This window comes from Odontesthes bonariensis, chromosome 3 (assembly GCF_027942865.1).
Source record: "Odontesthes bonariensis isolate fOdoBon6 chromosome 3, fOdoBon6.hap1, whole genome shotgun sequence".
Taxonomy (NCBI): Eukaryota; Metazoa; Chordata; class Actinopteri; order Atheriniformes; family Atherinopsidae; genus Odontesthes; species Odontesthes bonariensis.
The window spans coordinates 3,345,692-3,363,001 of record NC_134508.1 but is presented as its reverse complement, the minus strand read 5'-3'; the positions used below and the strand labels follow the sequence as shown (position 1 = coordinate 3,363,001).

Below are 17,310 nucleotides of genomic sequence, written 5' to 3'. Positions count from 1 at the left end.
ATTAATCACATGATTTCCCTGATTAATCGCATTTGTACGCAGAATCCAAAAGTAGCGTATAGCTTTTAGCATTTAGCTTTATTTTAAATGTGCTGCCATATGAATGAAAGTGCCATAACATTTGTTGTGCAAACACACTTTTAACATCAGCATCTTTCTGTAGTTTTTATGTAGAAGCCTCGCTCCACTGTCTGTTTCCTTGAATGACTTGCTGCTATCAGTTGTGTGTTTTGCCTTTAAGTGATATTTTAGACTGGAACTACTACGCTGAGAAGACAATTCAACTTGGCAGTGTTTACAGATGACTTTGGTTCTGTCGACTCCGCCGCCTGGAAGAACTTTAACATGAAAATGGCCGAGTAAAAGTTCCGTACCCTTCTCCATGTTTGGTGGATCCGCCGATTACTTTCTTTTCCTGTTCCACAGCAGACAGCAGCAGACTTTTACAAAATAAAAGCCTGTGAGCAACAGACTTTTACTAAATAAAATAAATAATAAAACAGGGGGGGGGGTCCGTGGCGTAGTGGGGTGAGCAGGCGCCCCATGTACAGAGGCTATAGTCCTCGCTGCAGCTGGCCCCGGTTCGAGTCCCGCATCGACGGCCCTGTGCTGCGTGTTGTTCCCCCTCTCTCTGCCCCCTGCTTCCTGTCTCTCTGAACTTTCCATTAAAGGCACAAAGACCCCCCCTCAAAATAAAAATAAATAAATAAATAATTTTTTAACAATTTTTAAAAATAATGAATAATAAAACCTGCGTTAATGCGCGAAAAATATTTATCGGCATTAAATAATTAACGAGTTAACGCGATAATAACGAGTTAACTCGTCCAGCCCTAATTATGTCACATGGTATCAGATCATAGTTTGCAGAGTTAGGGACTCCTTTACACTGTAAACCCGGATAAGTTGATTAGACTTAAACCATTTGTGTCAAGTGATTGCCTCATGGTTTAAGTTATTGACAGTAGAGAAACTTAATCTGTTTAAGTATAGTCAACTTAAATGTAAAATGGTTTTTTAAAGTTACATACACTTAAATGGTTTAAGTAATCACAATAGAAAAGTACAGTGGAGTCTACTTAAAAGCACAATGGTCAAAACTTAATATTATAAGTCAAATACACTTGAAATTCTAGTTTTATTAAATCTATGACTATATTAGATTTTTAAATATTATATATGGAATAATAAATTCTAATTAAATTCTTCTTTTGTCAATGACCACACAATGCATTACATTTTATTTATTTTATTTAAACACACATCAAAGCAACAAATATGTCTTAACAATGATGCTGTGTGAAATACCATAAAGTGAAGTTGTAATTAGGTTCAACTGATCTCTTGAACCAGTTTATTCAATCATCAACTGTATTTGGACCAGGAGTCATTGTCATTTTTCTGATGTCCCCCTCACAAAAAATAACTCTCATCGTCAGCTTCTGTTGTGTAGCCATCTGAGGAGACAAAAAGAAACAGTTTTAGCAAATAACAAATCGCTCGAGAGTTACCATAAGCTTCCCGTGTACTTTGTATCCTGACAGTGGGAAGACATCATTTAAATCAGACAGCTTAACCACACACACAGAAGGGCCATCAGTGTAGCATAGCTCATAGGACCGAAAGTGCTCATGGTACCATGCTGTCATTTTTTTGCAGACAAGCAAAATGTCTGGGTTAGCTGCAACAATCTGTATAATCTGACCAAATTCAGGGAGACCTGAACAGGAACCAATCCAGAGCATCATATCTGTGTTATACTTGATTCCGTCGATGCAGACAGATGATGCAACAAGCACTGACCCAGTAGTGGTTATGTTTTGAGGGAGTACTCTCTGAACATCACCGGGAAAAGATGTAACCAAGACCATTGCAACCTTTGCCATATCAACTGCTGGTCTGAAAAATTAGCTACAGTCCAAATAGTAGCTGAGTGCTTTCTGGTGTCTAGTAGCAAGAGTCAGGGTCACATTTTTGAAATTCTGGGACTGTCTGACTACTTTTTTGAAGAACTAATGCTTACCCTCAAAGCGCATAGTCCAAACCTCAGTCAAAGGACCAAATTTCTTTATAAGGTGAGGGTAATGTTCCACATAGTGATGTTTTGGTCGCAACCTGAAATTTGGAAAGGTGGACTGCAGCAACTCTCTGTGCTCTGCCAACTTGCATTCCAGAAAATGCAGAGTGTCATCGGTACGCTTAGGTGCCACAACAAGCTCCACAATGTCTTTGAGGAGCATGAGAATTTCCCAAGAGTTATTTTCCTCAGGGACACAGTGACCAATAAAGGCTGAGTTATACTTCTTTTAACTGCCCTTGCGCTTGCGTCTTGCGCGTATGTTAATGGCTCGAGACGTTTATGCTTCATTTTGCTTTGTCGGCGGTTGCGTGTGCTGCGTGGCGATTCACCGCCAGGACAGTAGGTGGAGTAGCGGGTTTTTTCAATGACAAGCCTACTACGATGAAAGGAAATTCACCGCCAGGAGCTCTTCGGCAAGTCTCTCTTCCATAGATTCATGCTTCTTCTTCTTCTTGTAAACAGCCGGTATTTTGTCAGATTTTCAACACCTTGGGGGTCTAAACGACTACTTTCTCGCCTGAAAATGTTTCAAATGTTGCTAAAGTTATATGTTTACAGAGTTTAGAGCTTAAGGGAAATCAGCTTTTCAGGCCGGCTGATTTCGGCTCGGGCAGGAGTGAAGTGCACTGTGTGTAAACGCTCTGCATACTGTCAGATCGATCAAGTAGTAGGCGGTTTCGACCACAGCCAGTGGCTTGCGCTTGCGTGAAGTTTAGAAAATTGAGGTGACACACGCTAGCACGCAAGGGGGCGGGGCTTGCAACCGCGCAAGGGCTTGCGTTGCGGCTTGCGTCTTGTGTTACCGACTATAAACTAGGCTTAAAAACTGGAAGAACCCTGATGACGGACCAGTTTTCATGACCATTTCCACCAATGGTCCCTTTGGTTGAAAATCCTTTGCCAATTGTCTGAGGCTGGTCAGTCTTGTCTGTAAATGTGTAATTAAAGGATCTGATGGCCTGATTTAGCATATCTAAAGTAAAATACTTCTTGGCAATCAAGTTTTACTTTTGTGTGCATTGAAAGTGGAGTACACACTGCTCTGAAAGTTACAGTCTTTATAAGGACAATCAACTTTGTGATTTACTTTTAAGTGAGTACTCCGCAGATGAGCAAAGTATTCAGTTTCAGAGCAGGGTTCAAGAAATTCACATGACAAACAGCGAAACTTCATTTGAGAGTCTACAGTTTGCGGTTGATCCACACTTCTGGTGTGAAAGCGGGATAAATGGCTATGGAGTGCATTGAGAGACTTAAATGTACACGTACATTCCTGATGCAAGCAAGGAAAGGGCTCAGTTCTTGCATAAGTCCCATGTTTTAGCTTATAATGTTTAAATAGCTGTGCTCTCTTCTCACAGATGGCAGGGCAGTACTTGCATTTCCAAAGCATTTTAATATGGCTTTAAACAATAATAGTAGGGGAAATGAGGCTAATGTTAAAAGTGGGCATTAAATTTTTTTCAAAACTACATCAAATAATTTGAAATTTACCCTACTGTTGCAAAACTGTATGTAGAAAACACACAAGTAGAGAGAGCTGCTCAAAAATCACATTTGTCACAATTGCAATTGTCCAACGCTCAAAATTTACCTAAGCCATCCTCAAATTTACACACATTCAAATGTACACATTTCAAACTAACAATGTTCCAGCAGTTTCTAATACTAGAACAGAGAAAACAACTTACCTCATTCAGACAGAAAGTATATCCTCTTGACGGCAGGCAAATGTCCTTTAAAAGCATCCAGACTTGCTTAAAACAGAAAAATGCAGGCCTGTATTGTCCGAGGAGCAAGCAAAGTGCAAAGACCTTAAATTGCTCTGTGTAAATTAGAAAATGGCGCAACTTTCTCTGTAGCTGTCAACGGACAAGCACAGACTTGTTTTGAGCCAATCACAACAGGGCAGCATGTGGTGCGAGGTAGAACTTGATAGTTTAAGTTTGTTAAACTTACAAAAATGAGTACACCTATTGACTGTCTCATTCACTCTTCATATACTCATACTGTTTAAGTAATGCAATAAAACTAACCTTTAAAAGTGGTATTCACTCAAACTGTTTGCATAGAATGAACTTTCGGGTTAAAGGTAGGGTAGGAGATCCTGGATTTTGAGTCCAGCGAAGCTGCATTTTGAAAATACACAGGTCAAAAGTCCCAACCCTTTTCTTCACTTTCCCCCCGAAGGCACGCCTCTAGAGTACATGAACGCGCACGAGCACGAAGGTGCACGAGCGCTGTTCTGACAGCAATCATCAATCGTTGCCGTATTTATTATTTAGTATATGCTAACTATACGTTTAATAATGCTAGGTGCTAGCCAAGCTGGCTCTAGTTTAGCTTCCTGCCAAGCTTCTGGAGGCGTAATTCGTTCACGGAGCAGGGTACGTGCACAGGGGGAAGGAGGGGGAGGGAGGAGCAGATTGCAGTTTGATAGACGGCATCAGAATCCAATCATCGTTAACGGTCCGTTCAGTATGATTGGATACTGTTTTTCCTAGATTGTACGTTCTAGAGGCCACTAAAACTTTTCATATTTGTGTCAAAACTTTTAATTAATTGTTTGCAATGGGGGTGTGAAGAGTATTTCAAGCAATATGTAAAAAAATGTTCCAGAAAAAGATCCCCTACCCAACCTTTAACAGTGAGAATAGAATAGAAGTAATTTATTCATCCCAGCTGGGAAATTACTTTGCAGTTGCAGCATACAGAGAAGTAGAAAAATATAAATAATTAAATAATATATGTACAGCAAAATGTGCAACAAATGCAGTTTGTTGTCATTGGGTTAGATGCTGGGGGTCTTGATCAATGTTCCCTCTGTTTCATGTGTCTGGGCTCCCTGAGCACACTGAGGAGCACTGTGAGCAGCATCAGGTGTGCACGCTGTGGCCACACACCAGTATCACACCTGTTCAAAACCTGTTCAAAAGCAGCAATTTTCATTAGTTTACTTTTAATATCAGCGATTTGGCCCACTTAAAATGAAAAAGACATCAAAAACATTTTGCTTAATGACATGTGCTGTAGCTTTGTCTGTAAAATATCTAATTACAGTTTTTTTTATTAGCATTTCTACTACCCATAAATGATCTAGTAGTAACAGCATTTAATTATTAATATCCATAAATAAAAAAAATCTTAATAAATGTCACTAGAATATGCACAAATTTGACTTTAATTTTACCTTATTATTATTGTTCACGTCTGTCCTTCTCACTTCTCCAGTGGTTTCACACTTTGTTCAGGTTGATGGCTTCGTCCAAATGTGCCACTTCAAGACGATTTCTGGATGCTGTTTTGATATGATTCATTAAACTAAATCCTCTTTCACAATCTGCACTGGAAGCCTGAAATGTATCAATCAATCAATCAATCAATTTTATTTATAAAGCACATTTTAAATAAACGCAAAGGTTACCAAAGTGCTGTACATTAAAATAAACACAATAAAAACATCATAAAACAAAACTGTGCACATAAAATAAACAACCTAGACGGTGGTAAAAGCCAAAGAAAAGAGGTGAGTTTTAAGACGACTTTTAAAACAGGACATGGAAGGGGCCTAATGTGCAGCGGCAGCTCATTCCAGAGCCTAGGGGCAGCAACAGAAAATGCTCGGTCCCCCCTGAGCTTCCGCCTTGTTTTAGGAACCCTCAGGAGCAGCTGGTCAGCTGACCTGAGGGTTCGACTGGGTGCGTAGGGCTGCAGAAGCTCAGAGAGGTACACAGGTGCAAGGCCATTCATGGCTTTAAAAGCAAATAAAAGAATTTTAAAATGAATTCTAAAATGGACGGGAAGCCAATGAAGAGATGCTAAAATCGGCGTAATGTGCTCAAATTTCCTAGTGCCAGTTAAAAGTCGTGCAGCTGCGTTTTGTACCAGTTGAAGGCGTGCAATGGAGGACCCACTAACCCCCATAAAAAGTGCATTACAGTAATCAAGCCTAGTCGTTACAAAGGCGTGGATTACTGTTTCTAGGTGCTGTCTTGGAAGAAAGGGTTTTATTTTTGCCAACTGTCTCAGCTGGAAGAAGCTCGTTTTAACCACAGCTTTAATCTGTCTGTCAAACTTAAGGTACGCGTCCACTTTTACCCCCAGATCACTTATAATAGGTTTGGCGTACTGCGCCAAGGAACCGAGATCGATTGAGGGGGCCTCAGAGGTGCCACCAAAGACCATCACTTCGGTCTTCTTTTCATTAAAATTTAAAAAGTTTAGAGCCATCCAAGCCTTGACTTCATCTAAACAATTTACCAGTGGCTTAAGGGAGAAGGAGTCAGCTTTTTTAAGGGGGACGAAAATCTGAGTGTCATCAGCGTAACAATGGAATGAAATACCATGTTTCCTGAGAATGGAACCCAGCGGGAGAAGATATAATGAGAACAAAAGAGGGCCGAGCACTGAACCCTGAGGGACCCCGTAAGAGAGAGGAGCAGTAGAGGACACAGAGTCACCAAGGCTGACAGAACGTCCGATGAGACAGGAAAGACCTGAGCCATGCCAGCGCCGGGCCCCTGATGCCCACCCAATGCTCCAGGCGAGAGATCAGAATGTCATGATCTACTGTGTCAAATGCTGCAGTAAAATCCAACAGTACAAGAATAACACAGTGACCAGAGTCAGTGGCTAAAAAGATATCGTTAAAAACTCTTAAAAGCGCTGATTCAGTGCTGTGCAATGTTTTAAAACCAGATTGGAAAATTTCAAGCACATTGTGTTCATTTAGATAGTCTATGAGCTGACAGTAAACAATCTTTTCCAAAACTTTAGAAAGGAAGGACAATTTGGAAATGGGCCTAAAATTGGCCATGACAGCAGGATCCATACCAGGTTTTTTAATCAGTGGCTGTACCACTGCATGTTTAAAAAGTACAGGAACCACTCCAGAGGACAGCCTGCTATTGATGATGCTGTGTAGATAAGGCCCAACAGTGGGGAAAACCTCCCTAAAAAGTCGAGGGGGGACAGGATCATTGGGAGAGCCTGATGGCTTGAAGTGCTCCACAGTCTCCTGCACAAGAACCAGGGATACAGGCTCAAAGGAGTCAAACACAGCAGTACAGGGAACAGACACTGACGGGTCATAAGCAGGAGGTGAAATAAGTGCTCTGGTGGAAGTGGTGGAAATGTAGCACAACTTTCTTTCAGTCCACATTTTTCCTGCAGAAAGCTCACTTGGTACTTTGGCTTCGCTGCATGTTTTGCAGAGTCGACCTTTCTCACTCGAAAAAGAAAGAGTCTCACCCAGTTTTTATTTGCACATACTCAGACAGCCATGCCATCCTAAAAGAACCGCATTTATCTTTTACTTTGGCTTGGTGAGGGGATGTGCGTCTCTTAGCTCCGCTAACTGTTGTTAGCTAACTAACCTGCACCGCGTATATGAAAGCACCATCAATGCTCTGATTGGCTGCATAGCGTAAGTAAACCGTATCGTATCTGTGGGAGCTATTTGTAGAGTTAGTTTTTGGTTCTAGTTGTACATTTAATTTGCTAATTATGAGTAACTTTATTTGATTAATTTCAGTGCTTTATTTAGATCAGATTTTTTGCTAATATTCTTTGTTAGTTATTTGTTTAGAATATTTGTGCTAATTTGGTCACACTGGGCACCTGGAGTCCCAGCATGCACCTGGGTGGGCCAATGTTTTTTTTACCAGGGAAAAAGGAGAGAGCAGCAGGTTTTCTTTGTTCTTTTCTTTGTTTTATTGTTTGGAAATAAATAATCAGAAAACGCAAGAATTCTTTTTTGGACATTCATCTTCTTTTGCCTGCGTTAAAGCACACACCCCATGATGCATCAGTGGTCTTTTGGTTTGGTTTGGTTTAAGTTTAATTTTTTTTTTATGGACAAATGGCAACTATCGTATCATTGGTTGAACACCTGTCACTCACTGCGTTACATTGAAAAATGGTACAGAAAAAAACATTATTGGTCTAATTAATTAGATTAGGTCTAGTATTAGATATGAATTAATACGTTTATGGTGAATTTTATTTCATGCGCTGCACAGATTTTCTTGTGCGCTGAGAATGTGCGAGCAGCTCAGAGGGAACGTTGGTCTTGATGTTCACAACTTGAAGAAAAGGAGCACAAAAAAAATAAAAAATTAGACGAAGTAGACAAATATCCACAACTGTTGTAAAAAAACAGCCCAAGTATTTACTATTTTGTATCATTTCTTTCTTAATTTTCTCTTGTTACAACTGAAATTAAATTTTTGTCTCAATAAATCTTTCTATTGTATATAAAATAAAAGTAAGAAATAAAAAAAAAGAAAAGGAGCACTTCACCCCTGCACAATGAACAGGAATCGGGCCTTAATCTTTATAATCAACAGTTTAGACACTTCCCCACAGGTTACAGGACATAGATGAGGACAGATGTGAGTGAGACAGATGTGTGTGAGGACAGATGTGTGTGAGGACAGATGTGAGTGAGGACAGATGTGTGTGAGGACAGATGTGAGTGAGACAGATGTGAGTGAGACAGATGTGTGTGAGACAGATCTGAGTAAGACAGATGTGAGTGAGACAGATGTGAGTAAGGACAGATGTGTGTGAGGACAGATGTGTGTGAGGACAGATGTGTGTGAGGACAGATGTGAGTGAGGACAGATGTGTGTGAGGACAGATGTGAGTGAGACAGATGTGAGTGAGACAGATGTGTGTGAGACAGATCTGAGTAAGACAGATGTGAGTGAGACAGATGTGAGTAAGGACAGATGTGAGTGAGGACAGATGTGTGTGAGACAGATGTGAGTGAGACAGATGTGAGTGAGGACAGATCCACTGTGAGGACAGGTGTGTGAGGACAGATGTGAGTGAGACAGATCAACTGTGAGGACAGATGTGAGTGAGGACAGATGTGAGTGAGGACAGATGTGTGTGAGGACAGATCAACTGTGAGGACAGATGTGAGTGAGGACAGATGTGAGTGAGGACAGATGTGAGTGAGGACAGATGTGAGTGAGGACAGATGTGAGTGAGGACAGATCAACTGTGAGGACAGATGTGAGTGAGGACAGATGTGAGTGAGGACAGATGTGAGTGAGGACAGATGTGTGTGAGGACAGATGTGAGTGAGGACAGATGTGAGTGAGGACAGATGTGTGTGAGACAGATGTGAGTGAGGACAGATGTGAGTGAGGACAGATGTGAGTGAGACAGATGTGAGTGAGGACAGATGTGAGTGAGGACAGATGTGAGTGAGGACAGATGTGTGTGAGACAGATGTGTGTGAGGACAGATGTGAGTGAGACAGATGTGTGTGAGGACAGATCAACTGTGAGGACAGATGTGAGTGAGGACAGATGTGAGTGAGGACAGATGTGAGTGAGGACAGATGTGAGTGAGGACAGATGTGAGTGAGGACAGATGTGTGTGAGACAGATGTGTGTGAGGACAGATGTGTGTGAGGACAGATCCACTGTGAGGACAGATCCACTGTGAGGACAGATGTGAGTGAGGACAGATGTGTGTGAGGACAGATGTGTGTGAGGACAGATGTGAGTGAGACAGATGTGTGTGAGGACAGATCAACTGTGAGGACAGATGTGTGTGAGGACAGATGTGTGTGAGGACAGATGTGAGTGAGGACAGATGTGTGTGAGGACAGATGTGTGTGAGGACAGATGTGTGTGAGGACAGATCCACTGTGAGGACAGATCCACTGTGAGGACAGATGTGAGTGAGGACAGATGTGTGTGAGGACAGATCCACTGTGAGGACAGATGTGTGTGAGACAGATGTGTGTGAGACAGATGTGAGTGAGGACAGATGTGTGTGAGGACAGATGTGTGTGAGGACAGATGTGTGTGAGGACAGATGCGAGTGAGACAGATGTGAGTGAGGACAGATGTGTGTGAGACAGATGTGTGTGAGGACAGATGTGTGTGAGGACAGATGTGAGTGAGACAGATGTGTGTGAGGACAGATCAACTGTGAGGACAGATCGTGTGTGAGACAGATCGTGTGTGAGGACAGATGTGTGTGAGGACAGGTGTGAGTGAGACAGATGTGAGTGAGACAGATGTGAGTTAGGACAGATGTGTGTGAGGCAGATGTGAGTGAGGACAGATGTGAGTGAGGACAGGTGTGTGTGAGGACAGGTGTGAGTGAGACAGATGTGAGTGAGACAGATGTGAGTGAGGACAGATGTGAGTGAGGACAGATGTGAGTGAGGACAGATGTGTGTGAGGACAGATGTGAGTGAGACAGATGTGAGTGAGGACAGATGTGAGTGAGACAGATGTGAGTGAGGACAGATGTGTGTGAGGACAGATGTGAGTGAGACAGATGTGAGTGAGGACAGATGTGAGTGAGACAGATGTGTGTGAGGACAGGTGTGAGTGAGACAGATGTGTGTGAGGACAGATGTGTGTGAGGACAGATGTGAGTGAGACAGATGTGAGTGAGGACAGATGTGAGTGAGACAGATGTGAGTGAGGCAGATGTGAGTGAGGACAGATGTGAGTGAGACAGATGTGTGTGAGGACAGATGTGAGTGAGGACAGATGTGTGTGATGACAGATGTGAGTGAGACAGATGTGAGTGAGGACAGATGTGAGTGAGACAGATGTGAGTGAGACAGATGTGAGTGAGACAGATGTGAGTGAGGACAGATGTGTGTGAGGACAGATGTGAGTGAGGACAGATGTGTGTGAGGACAGATGTGAGTGAGGACAGATGTGTGTGAGGACAGATGTGAGTGAGACAGATGTGTGTGAGGACAGATGTGAGTGAGACAGATGTGAGTGAGACAGATGTGAGTGAAACAGATGTGAGTGAGGACAGATGTGTGTGTGAGGCAGATGTGAGTGAGGACAGATGTGAGTGAGGACAGATGTGAGTGAGGACAGATGTGAGTGTGGAGAGATGTGAGTGTGGAGAGATGTGAGTGAGGACAGATGTGAGTGAGGACAGATGTGAGTGAGGACAGATGTGAGTGTGGAGAGATGTGAGTGAGGACAGATGTGTGTGAGACAGATGTGAGTGAGGACAGATTAGAGTGAGGACAGATGTGAGTGAGGACAGATGTGAGTGTGGAGAGATGTGAGTGAGGACAGATGTGTGTGAGACAGATGTGAGTGTGGAGAGATGTGAGTGAGGACAGATGTGTGTGAGACAGATGTGAGTGAGGACAGATTAGAGTGAGGACAGATGTGAGTGAGGACAGATGTGAGTGTGGAGAGATGTGAGTGAGGACAGATGTGTGTGAGACAGATGTGAGTGAGGACAGATTAGAGTGAGGACAGATGTGAGTGAGGACAGATGTGTGTGAGGACAGATGTGTGTGAGGACAAATGTGTGTGAGGACAGATGTGAGTGAGACAGATGTGAGTGAGACAGATGTGTGTGAGGACAGATGTGTGTGAGGACAGATGTGTGAGACAGATGTGTGTGAGGACAGATGTGAGTGAGGACAGATGTGTGAGACAGATGTGTGTGAGGACAGATGTGAGTGAGGACAGATGTGTGTGAGACAGATGTGAGTGGGACAGATGTGTGTGAGACAGATGTGAGTGGGACAGATGTGTGTGAGACAGATGTGTGTGAGACAGATGTGAGTGGGACAGATGTCCAGGGATAATCATGCCTACTCTATGTGAACAAGAATTCCTTCCATCCAACCAGAGTATATATTTCAGCCTGAACCCGAGTGGTGGTCGAACCGATCATCAGGTGGGAGGGTATCAAATCAAATCAAATCAAATTTATTTGTAGCACATTTCATGTACAAACAGTTCAAAGTGCTTTACATAAAATAAAAGCATTGCAGCAGGGAGTGCAAGAAGCATTAAAAATACATAAAAGAATATAAAGAGAAACAAATAAAATAATTTAAATGAACAGAAATGTTTTTAACCTGGATTTAAAAATGTCTCCATTTGGTGAAAGTTTAATCTCCACTGGCAGTTTGTTCCACTTGTTTGCAGCATAACAGCTAAATGCTGCTTCTCCATGTTTAGTCTGGACTCTGGACTGGACCAGCTGACCTGAGTCCTTGGATCTAAGAGCTCTGCTGGCTTTATATTCTCTGAACAGATCCCAGATTGTAAACCATCAGCAGGCTTTTAAAATCTATTCTGTGACTGACTGGAAGCCAGAGTAAAGATTTTAAAGCTGCTGTGATGTGTTCAGATCTCTTAGTCCGGGTTAAAACTCCAGCAGCAGCGTTCTGGATGAGCTGCAGATGTTTAATGCTCTTTGTGGGAAGTCCAGTTAAAAGAGCGTTACAGTGATGGAGTCTGCTGGAGATGAATGCATGGATGAGTTTCTCCTGGAAACCTTTAATTCTGTTGATGTTTCTGAGGTGGTAAAAAGCTGCCTTGGTGACAGCTTTGATGTGGCTGCTGAAAGTCAGATCTGAGTCTATCAACACTCCGAGGTTACCGACTCGCTCAGTGATTGTAAGGTCCCGAGTCTCAAGATATTTACCGACGCTGACCCTCTTCTCTTTGCTACCAGGAGGGTATCACCTCCTGAGAGAGAAAGTAGGCCCGCATCTCATTGAAACCTGATTTAGAGCCCATTGATCTGACTGTTCCCCCGTGTTTTCCCTCCAGATCGAGGAGATGCAGTGGCCTCGAGGCGAGCAGGACGTCCCCACCTCTGTGTGCAGCCTTCCTTGCAAAGCCGGCGAGAGAAAGAAGGTGGTGAAGGGCATGCCCTGCTGTTGGCACTGCGAGGCCTGCGACGGCTACCAGTACCAGCCCGACGAATTCAACTGCAAGCTGTGCTCCTACAGCATGAGGCCCAGCGCCAACCGGACCTCCTGCCAGCCCATACCCATCATCAAACTGGAGTGGCACTCCCCCTGGGCGGTCATTCCAGTCTTCCTGGCCATGTTGGGCATCATCGCCACAATCTTCGTCATGGCAACGTTCGTACGGTACAACGACACGCCGATCGTCCGAGCTTCCGGCAGAGAGCTGAGTTACGTCCTCCTGACCGGGATATTTCTGTGTTACATCATCACGTTTCTCATGATCGCCAAGCCGGACGTCGGCGTGTGCTCGTTCAGGCGGATCTTCCTGGGTCTGGGCATGTGCATCAGCTACGCCGCCCTCCTCACCAAGACCAACCGCATCTACCGAATCTTCGAGCAGGGCAAGAAATCGGTGACGGCGCCCAGGCTGATCAGCCCCACCTCCCAGCTGGCCATCACCTTCAGCCTCATCTCGGCCCAGCTGCTGGGCGTGTTGGTCTGGTTCGGCGTGGATCCGCCCAACACCGTCATAGATTACGACGAGCAGAGGACCATCAACCCGGATCTGGCTCAAGGAGTGTTGAAATGCGACATCACGGATCTGCAGATTATCTGTTCGTTGGGTTACAGTATCTTACTGATGGTGACGTGTACTGTTTACGCCATAAAGACCCGCGGAGTCCCGGAGAACTTTAACGAGGCCAAGCCCATCGGGTTCACCATGTACACCACCTGCATCGTGTGGCTGGCCTTCATACCAATCTTCTTCGGCACAGCGCAGTCTCCAGAAAAGGTAAGCTGCAGCTCGTGTTTAGTTGAAAGAAAAGTGCTGAATGCTGAGTCGGAAGCATGTTTATTGTGGCCTCTGTTTTTCTAGAGTTCCTCTTTTTTGATGGGCACAAACCCCCAAAGTGGGATTTGTTTCATATTGGAAAAGCTTCAAATGGTCTTAAAGTCTGCCTGGTAACAAGAAAACTAACTTTAACACGCAGTTATTTACTGATGATGGCAGAAAAATTAACCTTAAAGGGACAGTTCGCCTCTTCTGACATGAAGCTGTGTAACATCCCATATCAGCAGCATCATTTATGAACATCTTCTTACCCCCTGCTGCGTCCTGTGAGCAGAGTTCCAGCCTCGTTTTGGTGTTGATGAAGGTAGTCCGGCTAGTTGGCTGGGGTTTAAAAAATAAAGCGTTTTGCTTCTCAAAACAATATGCGTTGAACAGAGTAATACATTTGCATCACAAAATGGTTCTCCAGGAAAAAGTCAGACCTCACAATCGCTTGGCCCTATTTTCTCTCCCTTCGTATCACTGCCTGCTGCCGCCTGCCGACAGCCGCGCCTGTTACGGTGTTTGTCTGCACTTCGGTCTGCACGGTCTACACAGCACGCAGTGATACGAATTTAATTTATTATTTAATAAATTATCGATTGTTTATTTATTTATAATTTAATAAATAATATCAAATAATTTGTCAATAATAATAAAATAATAATTATATTTATCATGATGATGTTTTATTATAAAAATATATTTTAAAATAATATATTTTAATATATTAAAATAATATAATATTTTATAAAATATATGAAATATACATCTTGAAATTAGCTTCAAAACCTCTTCAAATGAAAGAAAAAAAAGCTTGTTTCATATGATATGTGACTCAAAACAAGATGTTTTCAAGACTTTTTCATTTAACAAGATATTCCAGATGTATTGTCTTAAAACAAGTCCCTATATCTGGCTGAAATAGAACTTGTTAGGCAGTTGTGTCTCATGTTAAGTGTAATGAGATACTCAATGAGACAAATATACTTGGTAAGATTTAGATTTTTTCCACAAAGAGCTTCCCAAACACAAGAATATGTTAGGGGCACCCACGATGACTGCTGCTTTTTCAAGAATTACAGACAAACCAAAGTGTTTTTGTCCTTGAAATGAAAGTCTGACTCGGTGCTGTGGGACGCTGAAAGCTGCCGGAGCTTTTTCCCGTGTTCTACAGCTCGGTGTTCATCACGCTCCCCCACTCGTTGCCTCCAGGTGAATCCTGATCTGTCTCGCATTAAATGCTGAGCAGGGCGACGGGTGAACGACTCCCCAATTTGTTAGCTTTCCACCTAAAAGCCTGTCAGCTTAGAGAGCTCCAGCTGACATCTTTAGGACTTATTTGTTGAAAAGAAAGGGAATCACAGGGGAAACAAAGCAAAGCTAGCAGCGATTAAAGGTGGATTCCTGCTGATTTCTCATTTAGACACTTTTCTTGATCTGGTTTGTCAGACATTGGGGTGACATCCATATAAAACTGTTTAAGTTGTCCACATTTGTTCTTCTGTGTAATTTCATTAAAGGAAAAGAGGATTTTGCACATCTCCAGGGCTATGGCAACGATTAAAATGTTTAATCTAATTAATCACATGATTAATCGTGATTAATCGCATTTGTATGCAAAATCCAAAAATGGACAAAAAGGAAGATAATTAATGTCCAGAATGTGAAAGAATTTTAAATTTGTGCTTCAATTTCAAACTGTATGAAAAGTAAAAAATGATTTATTTGAAATGTTATTAAAAATATCAATAAAATACATAAATAAAACAATTTAGGGAAACTAAAAGAGGAAAACTGCAGAGCGTAGATATAAACGAATAGATCGATACGAGGTTCAATTATTACAGTTGGAAAGTGAAGCAGCAACATTGATTTATTTCCTGTTCTATACAATAATTATGGTATAAAAACCTTTCTTACTTAATTTTAGATGTACTTGTTGGCATATTAATTTACTTATCGGGTAATTTACATACTACATACTACATACTTCCATACTGTATACTCCACGATCAGACAGTATGCAGAGCGTTTACCCACAATGCATTTCGCTCCTACCCGAGCCGAAATCAGCCGGCCTGAAGCTGATTTCCCTTAAGCTCTAAACTCTGTAAACTTTAGCAACATTTGAAACATTTTCAGGAGAGAAAGTAGTCGTTTAGATCCCCAACGTGTTGAAAACCTGACAAAATACCGGCTGTTTACAATTTTGTTCCCACGAATTCGGCGCTACTAAAGCTAGCCGCAGTGAGCAACGCACTTCCGGTTATTTTCACAAAATAAAATACCCGTTGCCTTTTATCATAGGGAAAGCCATTACGATACAATTGGTGCTTTTGTTTTGAAAACAGGAAGTGAACCTACCCTCGTTGTAGCTAGCTTGAAACTGCCGTTTTGACAGGAAATGACGATCGCCGACGTCACGTTACGTTGCATCTTGGGTAGTTTGAGTATGAGTAGTAACCTCATGATGCATACCCAACATTTCGGAGAATCTAGTATGCATCCGGGAACTTAAAAAAAGTTCAAGTTAGTAGGAGTAGTAGGAGTAGTAGGCGGTTTTGAACACAGCCACAGAGACCGAGGAGCACCTGTAGCGGTGATGTTAGCTGCTAGTTTATCTTTATTTTATTCCTCCATGCTTCGTGGTGTTTGCTGTAACTGTGTGAATGTGATGCATTCAACAGACTTTTACAATAATAAAACCTGCGTTAATGCGCAATAAAATATTTATCGGCGTTAAATTATTAACAAGTTAACTCGCTATTATCGCGTTAACTCGCCCAGCCCTACATATATGATTTATTTAACTTAGAACTGGTTGTTGTGTTTGCATTTTTAGTTCCTTTCCCTCAATCTTGATCACTTGTTTATTTATAAGGTTCCAGTTTTCTGAAGCACTGCACACCATGCTGAGATATGCCAAGTTTTCAGCTAACAGCTCTTTGGGAATCACCTTGTTGCTGCAGAAATCCTGTTTTCTGTCTGTCAGACTGTGTTATCTTTGCTGTTTTTCACACATGCAGCTAAAGAAATGGGAACAAATGATGTGTCTCTGTGACAGGCTGCTGGGAACAAAGGGCCTAAAGATCCTGTTTAAAACAGCTTCTTTGCTAAGTTGTCTGTTCTGTGTGGACACAACTCTGGTTCAACCTTCCAACCAACACCAGAGAGGTTTTTGAACCTTGAAACTTCCTGTGCTTCCGACTCATTCTGAAGTACGCTGACCTGCGTTGTTCAGCCTCAAACTGCCCTGCAGCTAAGTTACCGCAGTTCACAGTTTTGGTATCTCCCATCGGACCCCGCCGGACAGTCACATGAATATTGTATTAATTTCACACAAACACCACATCCAAACCCTTCAAAAAAGTCAACCGTATGGCAGATAAACTGGAACTGGATCATCTTTTGTCTTTTTGAGAGAATGTTTGTTTCACATTCTTGTGAAAATATGTGTAAATTTGGTTGTTTTGTGGGCCTTTACAGGCTAATTTTGGTTGTTTTGTGTGTTTTTACAGGCTAATTTTGGTTGTTTTGTGGGCCTTTACAGGCTCATTTTGGTTGTTTTGTGTGTTTTTACAGGCTAATTTTGGTTGTTTTGTGTGTTTTTACAGGCTAATTTTGGTTGTTTTGTGGGGTTTTACAGACTAATTTTGTTGTTTTGTGGGCCTTTACAGG

At 42.4% G+C, this 17,310-nt stretch overlaps 1 protein-coding gene across 2 annotated transcripts in view; it reads left to right on the top strand.

The window, feature by feature from the left end:
* Positions 1-17,310, top strand: part of grm7 (glutamate metabotropic receptor 7) — a 344,389-nt gene that overhangs the window by 223,928 nt on the left and 103,151 nt on the right. For both annotated transcript variants that reach the window (XM_075460109.1, XM_075460110.1), the window contains exon 8: positions 12,655-13,590. In XM_075460109.1, the coding sequence (XP_075316224.1) occupies positions 12,655-13,590 (936 nt within the window). The remainder of the gene's footprint in view (positions 1-12,654; positions 13,591-17,310) is intronic.